This window comes from Caretta caretta, chromosome 26, assembly GCF_965140235.1.
Source record: "Caretta caretta isolate rCarCar2 chromosome 26, rCarCar1.hap1, whole genome shotgun sequence".
Classification (NCBI taxonomy): Eukaryota; Metazoa; Chordata; order Testudines; family Cheloniidae; genus Caretta; species Caretta caretta.
In genome coordinates, this window is record NC_134231.1 from 1,029,934 (window position 1) to 1,054,564 (window position 24,631).

A 24,631-nucleotide genomic window follows, 5' to 3' on the forward strand; every position below is an offset into this window, starting at 1 on the left:
CAAATTCATACTCCCATATCATTCCAGTGTTGAAATTAGAGATGATTCAAGTACTTGACATTTGAGTTTGCATTTTATTCCAAATTCAAAAATGGGCCTGTTTTGCCAGATAGCCATATTTTGAGACTATTTTTTGCACAAAAATTGACCCATTTCCAAGTGAAATCATGACCAATTTAAAATCCCATAAGAAATAGCCATGTGTTCAGTAAATTCTATTAACATTTGGAATATTCCAATTCTTATCCCTACTACTACTTATTTTCTAATCTGAAATAATACTCTCAGTTGTATGTCTACCAACATCATCCCTAGATACCACAGTGACTAGAAGCCATATCAATAAAATAATAAATACTAGAGAAAATCAGAACATTGTTATGAACATGTAATAGACAAAAATGAATTTTTTTGTTAGAACTGGTGATTTTATAGGGCTCACTGCAGAGTGTGGGGGGAAGCCCTATATAATTATATATTAGCCATAAATAGATCAAATTTAAGGGTGCCATATATTACATATTCTGACTGAATTACTGCAACTTTTTAAAATTATTTTGTATAGTTTTAAATATTTGAAGTGCATACTTGTATACCTATGTCTTTGGGGAAAAAATAGTGTGGAAAGTCCAGAGAGACTATTACAGGGTTTACAAAGTTCAGCAGTCCATAGCTAAAAATTCCACAACTCTGGCATTTCAAAACAGAGCTCTTCAATTAAGCTTAAAATATTCTATTCAGACCTTCACACAAGTGAATCGCTGCAAAACAGAAATCCAACCACAGAGCCTTTCCGAACTCTGCAATTTCATTTTCTTGTTTGAGGAATATAAGTGACATTACTGTAGCATTAGCAGTTTGCTATAAGACCATTGTATAATATAATAATATAATAAGACCATCAATGATAATACAGTCTGAGATACCAGGGAAATTATTAGATGGTTAAAATATACAAGTCCTCCTTTTCTTTTTGCGGATACAGACTAACACGGCTGCTACTCTGAAACCTTAAAATATACAGTATTTTTAAAGGGAGGGGAGAGATTAATCCTAGAAAAAGCCCCTCTTACACACAGAATACTAAAGGAGGCCACAAAATAGGGAAATTGTAAGCATGAGGATCTGTAGTTAAGTATTTCATTTACGTAGAATTTTTCTTATAGGAAAAAGAGCTTTAGGATTACCATCTCCTTTTCAAGGATGTCCACAAGGGATACAAGCATTTAATATAATAATCAGTTCCTCCCTGCCTTTTCAATGAAAACATGTTAAATGACTCACATAAGTGACTTTCTGTAATGCCTTTTTGAAACCTGCCTGCTGTTTTTCCAAAGAGAAGAATAATGGAGTCGAGTTGTGTGTACTTTTTAAAGAGAAAGGAACCTTCCTTCTGGGACACAGGCATGCTAAGAATTATATTGTGTCTCATCGTCTCCATGCCTAATTTGCTCCTTTCATACAAACTGAAAGTTTTTTCTTTTTAGCCCTGTGTAGGAGCTGAAAGCAAGTGGAGTCCTTTCCTTCTCATAAATCAGTAATAAGGGCTCTGTTAGCCAAATTATAATCTCAGTGACTGTAAGAGTAGCCACTAAGAGTCTGGGGATACTGACCCTTGCCATGTAAAAGGGCTGTAAACTTGACCAATGCCAACTGACTGGTACCATGAAGTAAAGAGCACTTTCTTGCCAATACTCCTGCGTGTGATTCCTTTACAGCAACACCTGAGTGGCCCAGTTTCCTTCAGAAGCTTTGCACAGGTTGAAACTGCTTATACCGTAGGAAACAATATTTTTGACATCGATGCACAAGAGGGAGCAGGATCCAGCTCAGTCTCCTACCTTTGTTGACTGAGCACCTGAGTCAGACTGGACTCTATGCAGAGGGAGCAGATCTGTTGAGTAAGAAGGTGCCATTATTACCCAGTAACTATTCAGAGCAGTCCCAGGCTTTAAGGGAAAAGCACCTCAGCACTGTAGGCCAAAGAGGGGTGAGAAATTCCTTCTTGCCGCTGGGCAGTGGTCAGCATTACTATAGGAGCATGAATCTCTCCTTACTGGGCTCCTGTCTCCAGTCTTCCTTCTGGCTGCAAGGGTGGACAGTAGCCAGACCCCAGAGATAGTGAAGGAATCTGGCCGCTTCTTTGTCTCTTTATAGTGAGGGAGGGCGGAGAGGGCCAGGCCATAGCCAATTAGGCTGGTGTAAAAGGGCTGCTGCCAATCATCCTGCCCTTTTCCTCACCTGAGCTTCTCCTGCCTGTCCTGAGCAGTGTGCTCACAGTCCTACTCTGACTTCCATGGGAACAGGATCAAGCCCGTGGTTGGCAGCATTCTGTGGCCCGGCAGCAAGGGATCCAGTCTTCTCCCCACTCCCTTGTCTCCAGACCTGGGGCTGTGCCGCGTTCTTTTACTACCTCTGCCCACCGCTGTACCTAAACCATTCCAGCAAGGGCCGCTGTGAAACACTGCACCACGACGGATGGGGCAGGACAGCGGCGCTCTCAGCTTGTAGTTAAGCTTTCTTATGGATGGGCCCAGGATGCTTTAATTATTATTCAGACACGTACATGTCTGTGCTTTGTGCGGTCTCATTCGTTACTGTTGCAACTTGAAGCTTTATGTGATATCTCCCTTGTATCCTAAATGGCCTATCCTCGGTGGTGGCATATTCAGTAAGCCTTTAAACAAAACCTGGATTGCAATTTATCCAAGTCTTTTTGTCCACGTCAACTTGAATAGTTGCAACTGAATTGCCACTCTCACAGGCGACTGCCTATTCATGTGCATTAGCACTTTCCAAGGATAATGTTGCCTACAAGGGATATTCATAGAGAGAATGAAAGGTAGCCCAGTTTCATCCTTGGGGATGTGCCCACAATGATGATCAGCTGCAAGAGCTTCCTCATTCTGCTACAAGGAGACATTGTTGAGTAGTAGAGCACAGAACTGGGAGTTCGGACTTCTGGGTTCTCGTCCTGGTTTTACCAGTGATGTGTTCTGTGACAAGCCACGTAACCGCTCTGTGTCTCAGCTTATCCAGGTGTAAAACAGGTGTACTAAGGGGTGTTGTGAGGCATAGATAATGTTTGTTGAAGTGCTTTGAAATCCTCCAGTGAAAGGTATTCTGTAGGTGCAAAGAGTTATTGTCATGCTTATGCTTATTCTATAACATAACCTTTTGGTTTCTGCCATGAAAAAAAATTATGAGCCAAGCTAACCCCCTATTTCCTGACCCAGATCACTCATTTATGAAAACAGAAAAAGACCAAAAATTAATTGAGCTCTACATGGTCAGTAACCTTCTGCAGATCTAAGGAAACTTCTCCAACAATAGAAAAGGAGGACTTGTGGCACCTTAGAGACTAACACATTTATTTGAGCATAAGCTTTTGTTAGTCTCTAAGGTGCCACAAGTCCTCCTTTTCTTTTGCGAATACAGACTAACATGGCTGCTGCTCTGAAACTTCTCCAACAATATCATTTTATTCCATGGTTGTAGAAAATCATTAAAGAATGTTTTGGGATGAAAACCTGTCCAATCAGACGAAATGAGAACATTAGTATGTAAATAACTACTTGATCTGCTATGCACTAAGCAGCCTAACATCTTCTCCAGGCAAGGGAGGAGCACTCCAAGACACTATGTCTGAATACATGGGGTTTGGAATACAAAGCGCAGATTTTCCATTCTGTTGTAAATAAAAAATTTAATGTAGGGCACTCTGGAAAGACCACAGACAGCATGATGCTATTCTAGGAAAGTGTATTTTATCACCACCTCTCAACTTACCAGTGCAATTTGTCTTCTAGGGACCTATTTGAAGATTTTCAGCTTTTCAGGGCAGGGGCAGTCTTTATTTCTGTGTATTGCACAGCAGTGAGCACCCTCTCCAAATTAAATAATTAAATAATCATTTTTGGCAACAGAGATTTTTACCAGGCCAAAAAAATAAAATAAATTCACTTTCAGAGCAAAGCTTTGGGTACAGGTTACTCTGGGATCTCCAAGAAGATACAGGATGGCTCTGGTTTTCAAGCTTTGTTCCTACTCATTATCTATTTTCCTTAAACAGCTCTGGAAGCTTACATGTTACTCATGAACCATTTGAGCCCATTAACTTTAGAAGACAACTTGGAACAATATTGACTGGAAAGGACAGTATTGGAAGGGAATCCGCAGTAGCCTGCCACTCAAAATATCAAGATGCTGTTGCAGGATTAAATTTCTATATTAACCTTACAGCTATTTCAGTTTTTCACAGTGAAGTAACCTTTTATGGGGTGCATAGATGAGCCTCCATCTTCTGAACCTGCCTGTTTGTGTTTGTATTGTACATTAGTTGACAAGTTATTTACTGTCAGACATGTCTTCAGAAATAAATTGCAGTAAGATGTAACTGTAGAGCACATCCCTTATTACCTTTCTCCTCTTTGCATTGCACTTTGCATCATAACGTTTATGAAATTGTGCATACTCACAGGAGTGTGTGCATGTACTCTTTGAATAAATAAATTCATCTTCTCTATGGTGAGCATCTGAGACCTCATTCAGAGGAATTTTATATGCCCAAATTGCAATTTAGCCCACTTCGAACAGCCAGGCCAGGCCACATGTTGACTTCCTGGATTTTAGTTAGTTCTTTAGGTCGGAGACTTTCACATGAAGATGCAGAGAAATTCTCTTTGCAATTTTGCTCATAAATCTTTGTGCATTTCCTATTTTTGAAATGTATATCTGTCTGTTTAATTGCCTGTTCCCTGCTCTGCAGTCTAAACCTGGAGGCAGAAATGTGAATTAGGTAAACAGTGCAGTTTAAGCTAAGCACGTGCCCTGAAGAGGAACAACTTTGTTACAGGAGGAAATACAGACCATAATGAGTGCTGTATTTTAAAAGATGAGCAGTTAGTTCAGTGAAGCGGCAGCATGTATACAGTGGCTCATTCCTATGCATTATCTCCTCTTGCCTTTACTTGCTCATTTAACTGATCTGCTGCACTTGCGGAGTTTACATCATGAGAAAATGCTAAACGTTTACTTAAGAAACCCCATTTAACTGTAACAATTGAATAAACAATACAATGGAAAGCAAAAGGCATCAGTTAGTGTTGTTTTTTTAAAAAACACATGCTACATGAAAACATTTACCCTGGTGAGCCCACTGAGATGTTGTTTCTTGTTCAGGGGTATTCAGTTGACCGGCAGCCAGGTAGCACCTATATAAATAGCAATTACTGTTTGTTATTGCAACAGTGAACAGGAAAGCTAAAATTAGTATGTCAGGAACTGCTTTGTGTGGAAGAGTAGAACACCATCATCAAGAGCCCTAGACAGATATTTCAACCAACTATAAATGTGTCTTAGCGCATAGCTCTGGTTTTGATAGGCCACCCTGCAACATGGATCCAATACTCAAGCGATCAGCTCACCTAATGTGGGGCAGATTTTCAAAGGGGCTCAGTAGTCAACCTGCACCCCACGAATCTGGTCGGTTATGGGATAGCTGGTCCCTTTGGAAGATCTGTCCCTGATTGTGTGTTTAGCTCTTCTGAACATTTTGTCTGTCGCTATAATAATAATGAGTCACGCTGAACTGTGCCAACTACCAAACAAAATGAGAGAGCAAGAGAGAGAGAGGCGGAACTTCTCATACCCACCAGTTAACATACAGTCACTTTTGTGGCATAATCATGGGGGAGGGAGATGGCTAGTCTAATAATAGTAATAGACAGGAGACTGGTATTTACTCTACTTCATGGGCTGCAGTGATGATCCCCCTTATTGCTCAGACTCCACTGATGTTTACAGTCCAGAATGCTGGACATTATATAAGAACATAAGCTGGCAGGGAGGGAATTGTTTTGTTGAGAAGAAATTGGAAATGGTAAGAGACATGTATGGGTTGAGTGTATTCTAATTAATGAGAATTATGCTGGATTTTTTAAAACCATCCTTCTTATTTTCAACCTTATTCTCTTTGGGGTGAATTTCATACTTGCTTATATTATCCAGCTGCCATTTTGATTCAAAACATGGTAGGCCGTAGAGCCAGCGGGAGTTAATCTCACAGTCTGAAAGGAAAAGGATTCTTTTCTCCCTCTGTTCCATGTTCTCTCTGGCTTCATCTGCATTAGGAAGTATTTAGCAATTAAAAGATCAGGCCATTTATATAAAGATGATGATCAAGCCATGTATAGAATGGTGATGGCTGTCTAAGACACTGTGCACAGAGTACAGACAGGCAGAGTGAAAGAAGAATAGCAAATTGCAACTGAAAAAACTGGGGCATAAATCCTTAGTTCCGTTGAGCATATATGCATTATTTCTTGGGTATTGTTGTTGTGTTTTCCCACCCAAGTGGTTAGTTGTTGGCAGGACAAGAGAGAGCTCTTCCTGTATTAGAACTTACAAAAGAGATTATTCTTAAATGAGCCAGGCCTCTTCTACAACAGATTTCTCTTCTCGGTCAGCCTTGTTTGCTGTATCTCCCACTTTAGGACACAAAAATGCACAGCTTTTTTCTAATAATTGTTGGTTTCTGTTGTTGTTAACATAGCAACTAACCATGTTGGGTTTTGTTCACAGGTCTGAAGCGTAGTTACACTTGTAACATCTGTAATGTCACTCTAAACTCAATAGAACAGTATCACGCTCATCTGAAGGGCTCCAAACATCAGACCAAGTGAGTACTTTTCCTATTAGTACTTGTCTGTCTGTCTGGTGTGGGTGATAGACGTAAATATAAGAAAAACACTGTGCACTCCCATAATGCCTTTCATCCAAGGATCCCAAAGTGATTTACAAACATAGACACAAAGATATTGGTAGGTACCTGGAGAGAGAGGCAGAGCTGAATATAGATCAGTTTGACTGCATTCTTTGAACCTGAAATGCAATGTTTGTTCTTTGTTTACCTGTTCCTCTAGAGCTTTGTTGTGACAAAGCATTCTGGATATCACTCTTTGGCATGGAAGCCTGATGAGAACAGGCTTTCTCACAAGTTTTGAGCATGTCCTGTTTTCAGATAGGTCACAAATACTTTGGGAAGAGGTGGTATATTTGGCACTTATGCTTCTCTGCTCAGCCAAAACCAGCATGCAGAGCTGTGAGAAAATTCAAACAAAGAATGAAATTAGCTGAAAATACAGACAATGAATCTTGTGCTAAGTATCAGGGGGTAGCCATGTTAAGTTGTATCCACAGACAACAAGGAGTCCGGGGGCACCTTAAAGAATAACCGATTTTTTGGGGCATAAGCTTTTGTGGGTAAAAAACCACTTCTTCAGCTGCATGGAGAATCTTGTGCTGTGTTTTCTACTTCAATCTCTGCTTTCACTGAGATTTTATTAGTGGTGGTTGGCTTTGGTCTGGCTCACCAGACGCATGGTAACCTGATGCATGCTCATGGCTCCACCCAGGTGTAAATCTGCTTTCAGACCATCATGGTTTCTAGGAAACCAGCTATGCTTTGATGCCGGACACTTGAGCTGATTTTGTGCATTTCAGTTCTGGCTCTGAGGAGTGTGACAATCCTGCCAGGTAAACTGGGTTTGAGGAATTTGTGTAACGATGGTTGTTTGGAGGTTAGCATATTACAACAATTAAAAGGAATGGAATACTCCCATTGACCTCATCTACTAAACAACTTCCACTTCTCCAGTCAGTACTCACTTGAAGTCACACCTCTGTAGAAAATCCCTCCTTCCTTCATTTGTATCCATCAGACCATCCCTCTCCTGAGCTGTTAGCCTATGACTGGCTTTATATTTATCTCATCTTTAGATTGTAAGCTCCTTGGGCAGGGAATGTTTCTTATCTCTGTTCTCTAAAGTGCTGTGTAAATTTACAGCACAGCTTGAGTGTTTTATACTCATAACTTTCACTTCTCATAATTTACCCTGGTCTGCATTTTGCCCTGTGCAGTCTGTGCTTTAATTTATAAAGGATATTTGACACTTTAAGTGACTTTGATGGTCTGCAGTATCCTTCTGAATAAATATATCATCCCTCCTTAATAAAACAGTATCTGTGTCTTCAGCTCGGCAGGGGGAAAAGGCCAAAAAATAAAAACAATAGATAATGCAAAGAAAAGTTCCTAATCCCAGGCAGGTTCCTTAATATTCATAGGACACAGAGTACAGATGTGATGCACAGGGGATGGCAGGCTGCAGGACAAAATTATGGAACCTGACCAACAGAGTAGCATTGTTTTGCCAGAAAGCAAAAGCAGCTATTGAGTAGATTTTATGACTTTCTTTAAAGAAGAAAGGAAATACCCAGTGTGAGAACTGAGAGCCTTGTGTGGATTCAGGAAGAAGTTTTTCAAAACTAAAACAAAAGCCATTGCATGAGATTAGGGCTGAAATGGGGGTCTGGACTCGGTCACATAACCCTGTTGAAACGTTCTCTCTCCTTAAACACTGAAATATTCTGTATTTGAGACAAGCCAGGGAACAGCTGTGAGGCCACTTTGCCTGTCCATCCGCTCCTTCAGCCTGAAAGATTCATCCTTTCATGTGAAAAGCAAATGGACAGCAGTAACCCACCGAGCTGACATGCCAACAACTTCCAGTCCTTGTACAGATGCCACCACTGTACATTGAGTTTGGAGCTTCTCTCGTGCACTCACTACAGGAAGGACATTGAGTCTGTCATGGGATTCCAAGTGAATATGTTTGTTCTGTGGTGTAAAGCAATTGCCTGTTAGCCAACTTTCCAAGACTTGAAGGGGATCTGCTCTGCCAATTTGTATAAATTATTAAAATAAAATTATAAAGGTACAGAGTTCCAAAGAGTAGAGTAATGAACTAATCTCTCTTAATATACTTTGAGCTTCGGGAACTGTTCCAAGCACAAGTATTCAATATTACTCCAGCATGCAGGATATAAAAGGTGTCCTTAGTTTCTGAGACATTTCAGGTGGCTTAAGGGGACTCAGAAGTTTTCAGGAGGATAAATCAGGGCCAGGCCAAACCAGCAGTGAGAGGTAATTTTTCTGAGCTTTGTTTTTTTTTCCCTCAAAGAGCAAGCCCAGCCTTTCCCCCCTAAAATGCCCACAGCTGATGTGAGCCCTTCCAAGGTGCCTAGTGTGAATCATGTTTCCTGTGATCTTATTTATTCATTATGTGTTTGAATGGCCCCCAAATTAGGGTAATATTTTATATTCCATAAATTTAGGCTAAATCCATTGGCCGAGCCTAACATCCATTTGTTGCACGTTCTCATTCTCCAGTCACTAGTTTAGACTTGCTTAGCTTAGCATAGTCACTGCATTGCTGTAGGATTTTCCGCCTGAGGAACCTGACACACCCGAGGTTGACCTGGTTTGCATGAAGTCCATTACGTTAGGGGCACGTCTTCACTAGCCGTGTTAAAGCGGAAGGCAGCAGCGCTTTAACGTGGCTTGTGTAGTGAGAGGTCTCCCAGTGCTATAAAAAAACCCACCTCCACGAGGAGAACAGCGCCCAGTGCTGGGGCACGGTCTACCCTGGCACTTTACAGCGCTGAAACTTGCAGCGCTCAGGGGGGTGTTTTTTCACACCCCTGGGCAAGAAAGTTGCAGCGCTGTAAAGTGCCAGTGTAGACAAGCCCTATATTCGCATGAGCCCTGGCCTATATCGCCAGTCGCTGATAATCCAGTGGGAAGGGGAGGTGTAGGAGCACAAAAGAATTGTGACATCTGTGATGCCAAAGGGTAGCTGTAAGAACGTAAAAACAGCAATACTGGGTTAGACCAATGGTATACCTTCCGACAGTGGCCAGTGCCAGATGCTTCAAAGGGAATGAATAGAACAGGGCAATCATCACGTGATCCATCCCCTGTTGTCCAATCCCAGCATCTGACAGTCAGAGGCTTAGGGATACCCAGAGCATGAGGTTGCATCCCTGACAATTTTGGCTGATAGTCATTAATGGATCTTTGCTTCAGGAACTTACCTGATTCTCTTTTGAACCCAGTTATACTTTTGGCGTTTATAAAGGCAAAGAGTTCCACAAGTTGGCTGTGCATTGTGTTAAGAAGTACTTCCTTTTGTTTGTTTTAAACCTGATGCCTATTAATTTCATTGGGTGATCCCTAGTTCTTATATTGTGTGACTGGTAAATAACACTTCCTTATTTACTTTCTCCACAACATCCATAAGTTTATAGACCTCTATCATATCCCCCTTCAGTTGTCTCTCTTCGAAACTGGAGAGTCCTGGTCATCTTAATCTCTCCTCATACAGAAGCTGTTCCATACCCTTAATCATTTTTGTTGCCCTTCTCTGTACCTTTTTCATTTCTAATAAATCTTTTTTGAGATGGAGCAACCAGAACTGCATGCAATATTCAAGGTGTTGGCATACCAGAGATTTATAGAGTGGCATGATGATATTTAGGGTCTTATTAACAATCCCTTTCCTAACGGTTCCTAACATTCTGTTCACTTTTTTGTGCACATCAAGCAGATGTTTTCAGAGAACTATCCACAGTGACTCCAAGATCTTTCTTGACTGGTAACAGCTAATTTAGACCCCATCATTTTTTGTATGTATAATTGGGATTATGATTTCCAATGTGCATTACTTTGCATTTATCATCATTATATTTCATCTGTCCTATCGTTGTCCAGTCGCCTAGCTTAGTGAGATCCCTTTGTACTCTTCACAGTCTGCTTTGGATTTAACTATCTTAAGTAGTTTTGTATCATCTGCAAACTTAGCCACCTCCCTGTTTACCCCTTTTCCAGATCATTTATTAATATGTTGAATAGTCCTGGTCCCAGCACAGATCCTTGGAGGACCCCGTTACTTACCTCTCTCCATTCTGAAAACTGAGCATTTATTCCTACCCTTTGTTTCCTGTAGTGACCAATGCTCAGCTCAGAAAACTGAGCGGTGTGGCACAGAGGTCACTGCAAGGCAGCTGGTTGATTTAGCAGTGACTTCCCCATAGGACCTCCTAGTAAGCGAGGATGGGTGATCTCATGGTTAAAGTGACTGGGATTGAGGAGATCTCTGTTCAGTTCCAGCTTCTGCCGCAGAGCCCTTGTGTGACTGTGGGGGAGCCGCATAATGTCTTGTGCCTCAGCTCTCCATCTGTAAAGCTGGATGATATGTCCTGGACCCACAGTGGCATTGTGAGGCTTAGGGTTTGTGTGGCACTCAGCTATTATGCAGACAGGAGCTGTATAAGCAGAGCTCTATCTGCCAGAAGACAGAGCTGCCTGTCTTTACCAGCAGAATCCCAGAGGAACAACAGCTGTAGTCTTGTGCTGGGATTAGCCCCTGCTCTCTGATGCAGAGAGCTGTCATTTACCCTCTCCCTGCCGGTGCCAGTCTTTCTGAGTCTGGTCCTACATGGGGAAAATCTAGAACAGCTTTACCACCCATCCCACCCAGAGGCTACCACCCAGCACTACTTTCAGAGGCAAGGGTTATTTTCAGTAGACTTTTTTTTTTATTGTTCAGATAGCAAAGGCTAAAGCAAATCATTTGCATACCAGAATAGCCTCATGGATGTAATTTGAAATAAATTGGATGGTAAACTGAGATCTGCCAAAGAAGCGGTCTCTCATTCTGGCAACATCAGCAAGGTTGCCTTCTGCACAATTACCTATGTAACCTCACATTTTTGATTTTGTATCCACTTCTCATACTTTATTCAGCTCTTCAATCACCAGTTGCATATTTTTAATCCTCTGCAATTAGCAAGGTGTCCTCTTCAAATCTTAGAGGATTGGTCCTTGTAGAAGGATGATTTCCTCTGTATCCCAGTGTTGTTTTTCTGAATTCTTCCTCCCAACCTGCTCTGATGAAAATTTGAGAGAGAGAGTGGGGGAGAGAGAGAATCTGTCACCTAGCCTCTTGGACTGTACAAGAAACCTAATGCAGAATGTTTCCACTGCAGAGCTTTGGAATTTCCTCAGCTAGTGCTTAAGATCTGGGTAAAGAATTTGCAACATTCAGCTGAAAACTCACTAGCTGGTAACTCTTCCCGATCCTTTTATGTCTTCGACTAGCGAGAAGAAAACCAAGCAAAGAGATGGAAGGGTTTGAATGGAACTCAGATTAAAGTTTGGAGAAGTTGGAAAAATCCTACTTTGTGCCAAGATTGTGTTTGACAAAAGTACTTCTCAGAGTTATTCAAACTCAAGGGCTTCATTTGTTCACAAGAGCAGCTCTGACATACTGGCAAAACAGGGAACTGGGCCAAAGGACATCAGGATGGAGGAAAATATTGTACAGAACATCAAAGGGACGTAAGGTGTGAGAGAAAATGGCTGCTACCTGCAATTCCTTCCACATCCCCCAGAGAGGAGGGAGACTTGGGACCTTTAAATCCTCCTATTATTTTGGCTGAAGTAACCCTGTCGGAAGTTTATTACAGTTAGTAGTTTGGGCCTAGAAGGCTTCTAATGGTTCATTACCACATCTGGGCACCAAAGGGGCAAGTAGCATTATACCCTTTTAGTGTCAAGACCCAGTGGAATTTTCAAATACTCCCAAAGCTTTCTAGAGCTTTGAAAAAAGCATGAATTATTGAGCAGGAGGTCCCTGTCACTTTCATTTTGGCAAAAAGTGAGGATGCCTGCATGAAGATCACAGTATCACTCACAGGCCTTGCAGGACTTGGACAGTTTTTTTTTTTTTTTTAAAAGGGACCTTCTGCTGTTTCACAAATTAATATTCCTATCGCTTCTTCTAAATATAGTGTCTTATCACTTACTCATAATTATTTAAATCTGGTAACATCTCACAGTTCTTCATGGGCATTTAATAAGAGAGGAAACCTACTATTAAATTCATAGGAAAGTATGTTACAAATGTAATAATAGAATGCCAATTAGAGATGTTCATCTGACCAATTTCTATGGGAAATTGCTTTGATTATTCTATTTCCTCTATTCATTGTTCATTCTTATACCATTTTCTTTGAGGCTAAGTGACTCAGCAGATGAATATAGAATTCTTCATCTCCTATAGTGAAGTGCAGATGTGTAAGACAGAATAGGGTTGGCAGTTTGGATTTACCCAAAATAAAAACTTCATTTTTATAATTGGTCTGGAACAGATTTTACTCGCTCATTTGAAGAAATTCTTGGGGCTGTGTCCTCTTTTAGATGGGATTGATGGGGGATGGTGCTCTAGAAGGGTCTGTTGTAAGATAAACTACCAAGCCAGCTCAGAATTAGTGATAAGATAAGGGGTTCTCAACAATTACCTTTTCCCCCCAATTCCTCCAGTCCAGCACCAAGCTCATCTGGACCAAATCTGACCCCAGAATAAGTCTGGCACATTGCTTCATGTAGGAGTCCCTTCTATTTATAGCAAGCAGGCAACTAAACTGAAGCAAGCGCTTATCTGGGGCTTGGATCAGTGTGCAGTATGGATATTACAGCAGTAAGGGGTAAAAGATTTTAGAAAGTTCAAGCATTATGCAGGTCTGCCCTAATACAGATGATGCAGGGGGTTGGGCTAGATGACCTCCTGAGGTCTCTTCCAACCCTAATCTTCTATGATTCTCTGTCCATGGCTATGAAATCAGTGCAGATGGAGATGTTTTTATTTAAAAGATCTTTGTCATAAGTGAATAGCACTGGCAAATGTTGTTCTAAACCATTTCTCAGCCAGTCAACTACAGTGATTCAAGACACATCCATTCTTTCAGCAATAAACACACCTGTCTATTACAGCATTCTATTCTTGTGATATTTTATAATCTAGGGTTTACTCCTGATTAGCTACTTATGCTAAGGCTTTTGGGGCCTTAGGCCTTGATTAGTTTAACTAAGCTGTTGTCTTACAGGCCTTGAGGCTTGTAGATTCTTTGCATTATTGCCTTAACTTATACCTATGTTTTACCTAGCCAACACCTATTCCTGTATTCTGTACCCCTTTTAACATTCCTGTTATCTTTGGTTAATGATGATACTTTCCCCTTATCCTTTCAACACAAAGGGTTTGCTAGTGAACTGCTGTATCCAAGGCAACAAAAAACACTTCATGAACCTGGCACACTTTCAAAAATGTTTTATAAAGGAAAGACATGCCCTCTTGGGACAGATTGGTTATGGAAAGATGATCGCACCCCAAAATTACCCAGCATATTAGGCTTCTGGAGAGCAGCTGTAAGACAAGAGTCATATAAAACAAGAGTGAACCAAACAATAAATTTATATTACAGCTACTGAAAGCGTTCCAGAGGGTAACACACAGCCAATCCATCCCCAAATTATGCTTTAAATAACTCACTGAATAGCAGCCCTTGAGGTGCGGCTTAGCGGGCCATGTTATTCTGACCTTCCTTCATTTCTCAGCATCAGAGCTGATCGTATTGGAACTCAGTCAGCAAAGCTGGGACTCAAAGTCCATCTAACTGACTGTTCACATTCCCTGCCCCTCCCTCCCCCCTCCCCGCCCCCCACCTTTCTTTACAGGAGTTTCAAAGTCAGATCTGAATCCTGGGTGCCTGTCTGCTGAACTTGGTTGACCAAAGATGGGAAGAAGTGGCAGAGGAAACGAATTGCTGAAATTGACTAGGCTGATATTTCAGTGTTTAATAAGAGATGTAGAGGGATGCAGCTAGCATTGTCAGCTCTGCTTTTCCATTGGCCAGTGAATATGCAAAGCTACATCTAAGAGCCTTTTTTTTCTTTCAAAAACATAAATATTTTAAGTTTTATATATTAAAAAAAGAAGAAAATACAGCTCCACTTGAGATCTTGTAATGAACCTTGGGATTTAAGGGGTTAGAACCAGACACAGAAGAGGGTTTCTTATATAAGCAGCAAAAATGTACGACGCTGCACAATATGCTTACCCGGGAGGTTGTGTAGCCTTCCTTGCAGGCTTGGTGAGAGTTACACATTCATGGGCAAGGCTGGTGAGTGAGAGCTACTTTTTAAAAATTTGCCATGTGAATCTACAGCTCAGATTCATAGTTCTTGTGTGTGTGTGTGCGCACAAACACACCTGCAAATACACAAACATTCTGAAATGAGGCTGGACTCTGGAACATCTGCAGTGGGGGAGGAGAACCAACCCTTTAATCAGGGATTTGTAAACAGTGCCAAGGTAATTGAGTCATTGTCTGACTTGCTTTCCAAAAATAAACATGTTCTTTTTACACCCCCACCCCTGCAAAATAAACAACAAGCAAACAGAATGGTTCATGAAGCAGGAGACATGGCATGGTGTGTGATTGTGAGTATCCTCTTGCACTGGATCACACTCACTGTAAGCAGCCTAGTTTCCATGGGGACCGATGGCAAATGGAAGGCAGGATTTGTGCAGGGCTGCAGTAACGGGGGGAGGGGTCACGTTAACTGGGAAACATTTGAAGACTGTCACATATTGATCTCGCTCTTCATTGTTGGTGACAAACAGTAAGTGACAAAACTCTTGGCTCTTTTCTGGTTTATTTCATATAGTCTGGAAAGATCCAATAAAAATGTTTCTAAAAATAACCCCCAGTTAGGTGAGTAAGAACATGCCGTACCTACGGATTCTGGATGTGAAGAAATCTTAGCATTGCATATTAATTTGTAAAAATTATTCCTTATTTATTAGCATGCACATACAATAAAGAAGGTAAAATACACTGCATTCATCACCATGTTCAACTGAAAATAGCTCTGGATAAATGAACTCATGGGCCCTGTTGCAGCTCCAGAGCAATTCTCAGGGGTTTTGCAGGTAGAAATAAGGTTGCAGGGTGGGAGTTTAAAAAATGCCAGTGGACAAGAACTTTAAAGGTATTTAGATGCGTAAAGATGCAGGCAGGCTCCTGGTATGATTCTCAAAAGCACCTAGGTGCCTAACTCCCATTGGCTAAGTGACTTACAAGCACAATCCTATTGACTTTCATGCCATGCGGAAGAATTTTTTTGGTGAAGGCACTGCGCTGGGATTCAGTCTGTGTCCCTGTGTGACCTGGGATGAGTTACTCAGGCTGCAGCTCCCTTTGGCTTCAGCTGAAGTTATGGGTGCAAAGTACTTATGAAAAATCTGCCCTTCAAGCTCCCTGTGCCCCAGTCCCCCAATCTGAGGATAGGGGAGTGGATTGGGGGTCAGGGCCCTGGGTTCCGGTCCTGGCTTAGTTACCGACTGGCCGGGTGACCTCGAGCAAGCTACTGCCCCTTTCTGTGCCTCAGTTTCCCCTCCACACTTTGTCCGTTTAGATTACGAGCGCTTTGGGGCAGGGACTGTCTCTAGCTATGTAAGTACAGTGCCTAGCCCAGGGGAGCCCTGATCTCAGTGCAGGCCTCTCAGTGTAACTGTAATACTGCTAATAATGATAAGAAGAGACTGAGAGAGAGAAACGGTCCCCTAGTTCCATCATTGCAATGCTGTGTGTCTCATTGGTCTCTGCAGCATTTCCCATCTCCCTTTCACTGCCAGACAGACCACAACACACACCCATTTTGTGGTAAAACTTTCAAAATCTGTCCTCTGTATTTGTTGCATTCAGATTTCGTCCGCTCTCTTGGGCCTCACGTCAATCTGTAACTAATAGACCATTGGGGGCCAAATCCTCAGCTGTTGTAATTTGGTGTAGCTGCATTGTCTGTTGTGGAGCTGTGCTGATTTACACCAGCTGAGGATCTGGCCCTGTATCAAATGTCACAATGATATAACCAACATTGCATGCAGCATTGAGAGCTTGAGATGTATCTGCTATCCTCCTGGCTGTGGGTGATGAGGGGCAGTGACATCAGATTCACCTCAGCCCCTAGTAGTTAGTGTCTTATGATGTAGCTGATCATGACATCAACTTCCATGAAAAGGAACTTCATCTTCCCTCTTTTCAGTTTATTTTCTTTTACCAACAAAACTTCCCTCTTATCTGCTGGAGCTCTCACATGCTCTCTGTATTTTTATAACCAGACATTTATCCATTCCTAGGTGCCATTCATGCACCCCACATAATTATAATTCCTTTCTCAAAGGGTTCCGTTGTGTTGCAGCCAGGGGTAAGACTGGCAGTTCGTGTAGACACACCTGCACTAGCTACTCCTGGGGGAATTCTGTACCACTGTGCGTGCGCACAATTCATGTCCCCTGCAGATTTCTTTGCTTCCCTGCAGAAAAATAACTTTCTGAAGGGGAAGCAAAGGGAGGCCTCAAGAGCGGTCACGTGCCCCTCCCCAGCAATGTGGGCCCATCGTTTTGGGTATCTGGAGCAGCTGGCAGGGAGGTAAATCACTGCAGGGAGTGGGAGGAATGTGGGGCTGGGGATGCCTCAGCTGGTGGCTCCTATCCTGCTCAGCTACTAGTCCCGGCTGGGCTAGGAAGGATGGGACTTGCTCTTCCCCTGAAAGGAGCAGCCTGGGCCAGGTCAGACCCACCCCCAGAGCCCTTACAGGCTGCAGAAAGCTCCGCCCTCCCTACCCCCATTGCTCTTCAACCATGTGAGGAGGGATCATTGTATGGGGAGCTGTTCCACCGTTCATCCAATCCCTGAAACCCCAACCCCCCATCAAGCCCCCCACACCCCAACCCTCACCCTGTTGAGCCTCACCTCCTACAGTCGGACCCCCCACTGAATCTCACCCCCCTTCACCCAGATCACCCCCCTGGTGAGCCCCCTACCCTGATGAGTCCCCTGCACCCAGACCCCCAACCAGCTGCACCCAGATTCCCACCCCACCAACACCCAGAACCCCCTGCTGAGCCCCAACAACCTTCACCTGGACCCCCTGCAGAGTCCCAACAACCTTCACCTGGACCCCCTGCAGAGTCCCATTGCTCCTGTACCTGGAACCTCGCAACGAGCCCCTGTGCATCCAGATCCCCCCCACACACACCGAGACCCCTCACTGAGCCACCCATACCCAGACTGCCCCACACAGAACCCTCCCCCCACACTGGGATCCTGCTTGCCTGCCCACATTTGGTGCGGCTGGCATGGAGGGGCAGGGCCCTGGGGCATTTCTGGGGCAGGCCCAGTCCTTGTGCTGTATTGGGGTTGGGTGCAGCCTCACCACCAACTCCCTGTCCCATGCAGCCAGTGACCTCTGCTCCCCACTGCCATGCTGGAGCCTCCACATTTATTTATTAACAAACAAAATTTATAGAATTTTGCAGAATTTCAAAATATTGTGCATAGAATTTTTAATTTTTTGCTGCAGAATTCCCTCAGGAGTAATTAGCTGTGCTCCAGCTACCTTGCTAAAAATAGCAATGAGGATGCTTCGGTGCTGGCGGCATAAGTGAATACGTGCCATGGGGAGTCTGGGGGCCTTGCATTGCTAGCTCTGAAGGCCAAGCCGTGGCGTCCTCATTTCTACTGTTAGCAGGCTCGATTACAGCTAGCGCAGGTTGGTCTACATGAACTGCCATTCACACCCCCAGCTGCAGCGTAGACATACCCAAAACCAGGGTTTCAGGGGGGGAAATCAAATGAGAGAAGATGGGCCCAATGCTGTAGTTGCTACTACAGTAAAGTTCCCACTGAGTCAACGGGAGATTGTTCCTGAATGAGGAGTGCAGGATGGTGCTCAAATGAATAACTGGAGATTGGCAGTTGCCATGTCATCTAGGAAAAGAGTGTTCTGAAGATCTTGAACACATGACAGATCTTTACCCATGGCTGTTCACCTAATCATTGTGCATCTTCTTGTGAAAGCCCAGGGGATTTATAGCCCACTGGGAAGCAAATGACATGCTTGGTGGCTATTGGCTTTATTTAGACTGTGAATGCAGATGTCTAATTGGAGTTGGGTATTTATTAACATAAGCTGCTTTGCCATTCAGAAATCTGAGCTAATCAAAATATTGTAAATACGTGCCTGGAGAAATGTCACTCTTCACCATGATTGCATTTCCATATCTGTCTGCACTTATGTGCTTCTAATCACAGTCGTATTTGAACACCACAGAATTATCTTCTCAGTCTAGTGTTCACGCCCCATCTTGTTGCTTCCCTCCTTACCTGGACATAGAAGGAGGATTCCCCCACCACCCCCTCCATCTTCTATCCCTTGTGCAGGGGATGTGTTGTGAGACAGGTTCTTGGTGTGACTCTACACCATGCTATTATTATTGTTGTTATTATTATTATTACATTCCATTTGTATTACGAAGGCATCTAGAGGCACTGATTAGGGTCCCATTGTGCTAGATTCTGTACAGACAAGGGTTGCAAAGACAGCTCCTGCCCCAAAGAATCTCGTTGTAGTCCAGGATGCAAGAGGTGGGGAAAAGCAGTAAATGGATGAGGGGCATTCCAATCCGAGTTCTCATATGTTGGCTGCCATGCAAAAGTGTATTTTTTACTCCGTCTGCAATTGTGCAGTTTGTAGTGGCTGTACCTTTATCTCATGGTGACTTCCCACCAGCAATGCACATGCCCTTGCAACCACGAGGTATAATAATTTCCTGTACAGGGCACTTGGGGAGGTTGCTTCATTGCCTACAGCTTATTTAGAATGCAGTGGCAGAATTGCTTACAACTTTGAATGCTTGTGATCATATTAGGCCTATCTTGCATCCATTACACTGGCTGCCTAGAAAGTGGCAGTAAGTAAATTAGGTCAAATCTATTTATTCTTGTCTTAATATTGGTGACGTAGTAGCAGAATATTTGGAAGCCTTCTCAATCCATTAATAGCTTCAAGTAGTCAGCAGCTAACCTTCCAGTGACCTGCCACACATCATCTCTCCATCTCCTCACTGGTTGTCCCCTGCTAGAGCACCCCACTACCATTCCTTCCATGGTAACTTTCTTGAGGTTATTTCCATCTCTATTCCTGATGTGACCAAAATATATAAGCTTGCACCTAATATTTTCTTATTGCAGGGTCTGCTTCTCTCCAATATTTCAAGTATTTTTTTCTTTCCTGGATATATGCAAAAGTCTTTACCAACAGCACATCTCAAAAGCTTCAGTTTTCTTCTTGTCAGCAGCATTATTTCCCCACAATTCACATCTGTAAGTTGCTGTGGGGGAAAAAAAAGCTTGTCACCAATTGAGCCTTTGCACATTTTGTGATGCGATTGTTTTTCTAGTCTTTCCTGAGGGAGGCCACTGCTGAGCAAGACATTCTTGCCATCCTATTAATCACGTCAATGTGCATGCATTTCATTTCATACCTCATTCAGGTGTAGTTCATATTCCTCACTACGTGTTTTTACAAACTCCAACATTTGTTGCTTTGTATCAGTGGTTATAGCAAAGAGCATCATGTCATCGGAGTATGTGGGGTCCGTTAAGACATGTTCACCAATGGAAATCCCAGTTCTTCCCACTCTGTCATATAATAAATTCTGAGTACATGCTGACAAGGCTTGGAGACAGAATACACCCTTGTTTCACGTCTGCCCACTGGAAAACCACTTGCTGTCGTCTGCATTGTGGTGGTTGTTGATGGTAGAGTCTTGCGATGAGGTCAATAATGTGTTTTGGAATCCCCACGTCTGCCAGTATCCTCCAAAAATGACCATGTCTGATAGTACTGAATGCTTTTGAATAGTCAACGAAATACATGATCAATGGGTGATTGTACTCCCTGCATTTTTCAACGATGTGATAGATATTTGCAATTTGATCACATGTGCCTCATCCCTCTCTGAAACCAGCTTATTGAAGTGGTAGCTGTACTTCTATCATTCACTTAATGTGATCGTGGATTATGTAGAGCAGAACTTTGCTCATGTGCGATAAAAGGGAGATAATACACTTGTTACTACACTCTGTTATGTCTCCTTTTGTTGGTAAGAACAGAAAGATTCCCTTCACCAGTCAATTTCTAGACATCCGTACGTCGCTGCAAATTTTCCTTGAGATCAGTACCGAAGTCACTAATTTCTTTTAACAGTTCTACTGGTATGTTATCTACCACTGGTGTTTTCCCAGGCTTCGTTTTCAAAATAGTATGCACCAGTTCCACTCACCGGATTCATGAATCTGGCTCTAGGGCTCCTTTGTGTCATCCTGTATTGTAAGGTTTCAGAGAAGCAGCTGTGTTAGTCTGTATTCGCAAAAAGAAAAGGAGGACTTGTGGCACCTTAGAGACTAACCAATTTATTTGATGATCAGTGGATGCATTCCGATGAAGTGAGCTGTAGCTCACGAAAGCTTATGCTCAAATAAATTGGTTAGTCTCTAAGGTGCCACAAGTCCTCCTGTTCTTTTTGCGAATACAGGCTAACATGGCTGCTACTCTGAAACCTGTCATACGCTTTTTGTGACTCTCAAGTTCCTCACACTTTGCCCTGATGTATTCACTCTTGTCTGGTCTAGTCTGCCTGCTCAGTTCTTTGTACTCTCTCCTAGGTGCTTCAGTCTTCAAGCCATTCTGTGTCATTCTGCATCATTTTTTGCCAGTCCAAACACCTTTTCTGTTAACCATAGTGTGGTCCAGTGCTGACATTTTGGAACATGTGCTTTGGCAGATTTGAGCATGACAGTTTTCATTTTATTCCAAAGTTCATCAGATTGTTCTCTTCTTTCACCTGTGATGCCTCAAACATAAAATTTAAACATAAAAAGATAAGATGTTTGGCAGGTCCATTGCACATGGACTTGTCCAGAATCAGCAAAGTAAAAGTGGCAGATTACTTTAAATTGGCACTGCTGGTTTTCCAAGTCCTACAAGCTCCTGGCACTGGCTTCATTTGAATCCTGCTCCTTGAACCTCACATTGACTGCTCATACAAATTACCACCATCTTGGGATCCCACCGTTGTCTTTCAAGCTGGCAGGCAATAGCATATTCACTTTGTTGCAGTGTGGAACTCCATCCCAATCACAGAAACCTTCTCATATCATCCCTCAGGACTTTCAAAAACCACCATAAACCTTTAGGGTTTTTTTCCGCCCTATAAATACGTTTTTGCAAACAACTTCTAAATTCGACCCCGTCATTTTGGTTTTATGTGGTTGCATTTTAGAGGGGTGATATTTTATTATGCTGTATTTGTTTTTATTCTGTTCTACAAGTAGTATAGACTAAATTAAATTTATCCTTCAGGAATGATCTCTCTCTCTCTCTCTCAGGCTAGATTTCCATTACATTTCAGGAAATATTTTTAAATACCTGAGCTACACAGCACATCTGGTCTCAAATTTAAAATGCTTTTTTATCGTGATGGCTGCAACATTTATTAATAGCGATGAAATTTTCCATGTGCTTTTGGTATTGTGCAGGATGCTGACTAAAATACAGAGAAGTTTAGAGCAATAACAACTCTAGCAGATGAACAATTATAAAGGTAGATGGGATTCAAAGGCATTTTAATTTGTCATTATTATGCTTCTTCCAGAGATAATCTGAATAATTACACGGCCTATAAAAAGCAAATGTGTAATATTTTCCCTCAATATTAAATTCTCTCCATTCCCTTTTAATATAAGTGAAAATAAAGATGTCTCTGATATCCTCTGATGCTTTGATCATAATTTGAAAGCCACTGAATGGCTTGTGCATTTTGTGTTTTTGTTTATTTTCTTGGTGTTTGGTGTATGGAGAAATTACTTTGATTTTAAAAAGTAAACAGCCCATCTCTCAAATTATCAATATTAGATCATGTTATTTTACTGCCTGGACATGTTCTCAGTTGTCAAAAATATATTGCCTTGTGTGCAAAAACCCTAGGTTTATACTGAGGACTTAAAGGAAGATGACTGTGTTTAACCCTCTGGTATAGTGTAATAAGTATGTAAAAAGAAGGGTGGTGCTGCTGTGAAGACACTGGTCTAGGATGTGGGTTCAACTCCAGACTCTGAAACAGACGTTCTCCATGACTATGAGCAAAGATCCTAATTGCTCTATGCCTCAATTCCCCATCTGTAATATGAGGATGCTAATATTTCTTTACTTCCTGGAAGTGTTTGTGAGGATAAAGCTGCTTGTGAGGTGCTCAGATACTACAGTGGTGTTTTGATTGATAGGTTCAGAGATATTAAGGCCAAAAGAAACCATTGTGATCATCTACTCTGACTTGCTGCATAGCACAGGTCATAGGACTTCTCTGAATTAATTTCTGCTACATGTCAATAGCTGTGGATGAATTAGAGCATCTCTCTTAGAAAAACTTGATGTAAAAGTTTCCTGTGATGGAGAATCCACCACAAACCTTGGTAAGTTCTGATGGTTAATCACCCTCACTGTTAAAAATTTGTGCCTTATTTCTACTCCTAATTTATCTAGCTTCAACTTCTAGCAGCTGTATCTCGGTATACCTTTGTCTCCTAGGAACAATTACAAGATGGTATATAATTGAATAAGCAGTCAGGTACATAGGCTGTATTCAGGGTTACATGAGTAAATGATGGAAACAGGTGGACAGAGAGAATCTTATACAGCAGCAGCAAACAAGCAAAAACAAAAACTAGGAAAAACAAGAAAGAAACTTATCTCTGCTTCCTTTTTGTATTACAGCCTGAAGAATCAATAGTGATTCATCAGTCCAAAGAAGGAAAAAACATCAAGATTTTTTCTGCAGAGAAGAGTCTATTAACCAATAGAAAGGATGCTTTCTTGGACAATGAGCATTTCCTATGTGGATTCATTAATTAACGTATAACTAAATCTTTACTTTGGACAAATACATGGATTTTCTTTTTTAATTTTGTGGTGAGTTAAAATATTTGGATGGATTTTTTTTTTACCCTTTCAAGATAATATATTCAGCACACAGTCTAAAGTATGATAAATATCCTTTAAGAAACAGCATCTAAACATCACTCATCCTCAAAGACAGTGGAAATAAAATATTTTATTTTTTTTTCATATTTATTCTTAGATTTCTTCTGAGAATATAAAATTGCTCTATTAAATTATCCATGATTGTGATGTAATCAGTCTTCAACCAGAAATAAACATGATTTCTTCACCTTCTTCGGCATGATTTGTGTCAACATATAAAGAAAAAAAATGAATCACGGGGTATGTATAATGGATGAATCTTTTCCTTTCCTGTTTGTCTTCAGAAAAAATACATTATGGGTCACAGAACAATGAAAGCTAAAATTAAAGAATAAAATCCTTTTCCTGCCATTCAACTTTGATTCCTACAGGCTACATGGACGCTACCCCCACTATCGACTTTGCTGAATGCTAACTTACAAAAGACATTAGTCTGTCCACATGATGTTCCTAGGAAGCAAATTGCCTATTTGGAATGTTTCAAGGCAGTGGAAGGAACAACACCACCGATGCCATGCTAGTGGCACAATGTGATTAGGTGAATTGATGTTTCCTCTATAAAACAGATATTTTACCCAGTGCACCAGGTGCTTCTATAGAAAGTAAATGAAGACAGAGGGAAAATTGTGAAAATAAAGGAAAAGGAGCTCAACTCAAGGTGAGGTTCACGATGTGAAAGCTGGATTCCCTTATGCTCCCTTTACACCTACTTAATCCCACCTACTGAAGTAGAAAGGACTCTATTAATGTGGCACATGTACTGAGGAGTGGGAAGCGGGTGCAAGAAGGCGAGGGGTGGGAAGGACAGATGGGTGTAAATTAGGCCAACTAAGACTCCTTCCGGACTCCGCTAGACTTGCTGAATTTGACCCCAGTGCCTGCTTTGTCTTTGAGATGGTTACGTATTAACATTGCACTGGGGAACTTGACACCAAGGCACAAGTCCCGGCCCCTTCTCCATGCATGTAGAGGCCTAGTGCCAAATGGGAGTGAGGGCAAGGG

At 42.0% G+C, this 24,631-nt stretch overlaps 1 protein-coding gene across 6 annotated transcripts in view; it reads left to right on the plus strand.

The window, feature by feature from the left end:
• ZMAT4 (zinc finger matrin-type 4) overlaps positions 1 to 24,631 on the plus strand; it is a 260,600-nt gene that overhangs the window by 199,047 nt on the left and 36,922 nt on the right. For 4 of the 6 annotated variants that reach the window (XM_075123468.1, XM_075123469.1, XM_048829359.2 and 1 more), the window contains 2 exons: positions 6,583 to 6,679; positions 23,363 to 23,816. In XM_075123468.1, the coding sequence (XP_074979569.1) occupies positions 6,583 to 6,679; positions 23,363 to 23,378 (113 nt within the window). In that variant the 3' untranslated portion in view covers positions 23,379 to 23,816. Of the gene's footprint in view, positions 1 to 6,582; positions 6,680 to 23,362; positions 23,870 to 24,631 lie in introns of those variants that run through there. The other 2 variants (XR_012666152.1, XR_012666151.1) reach the window with 2 other exon arrangements.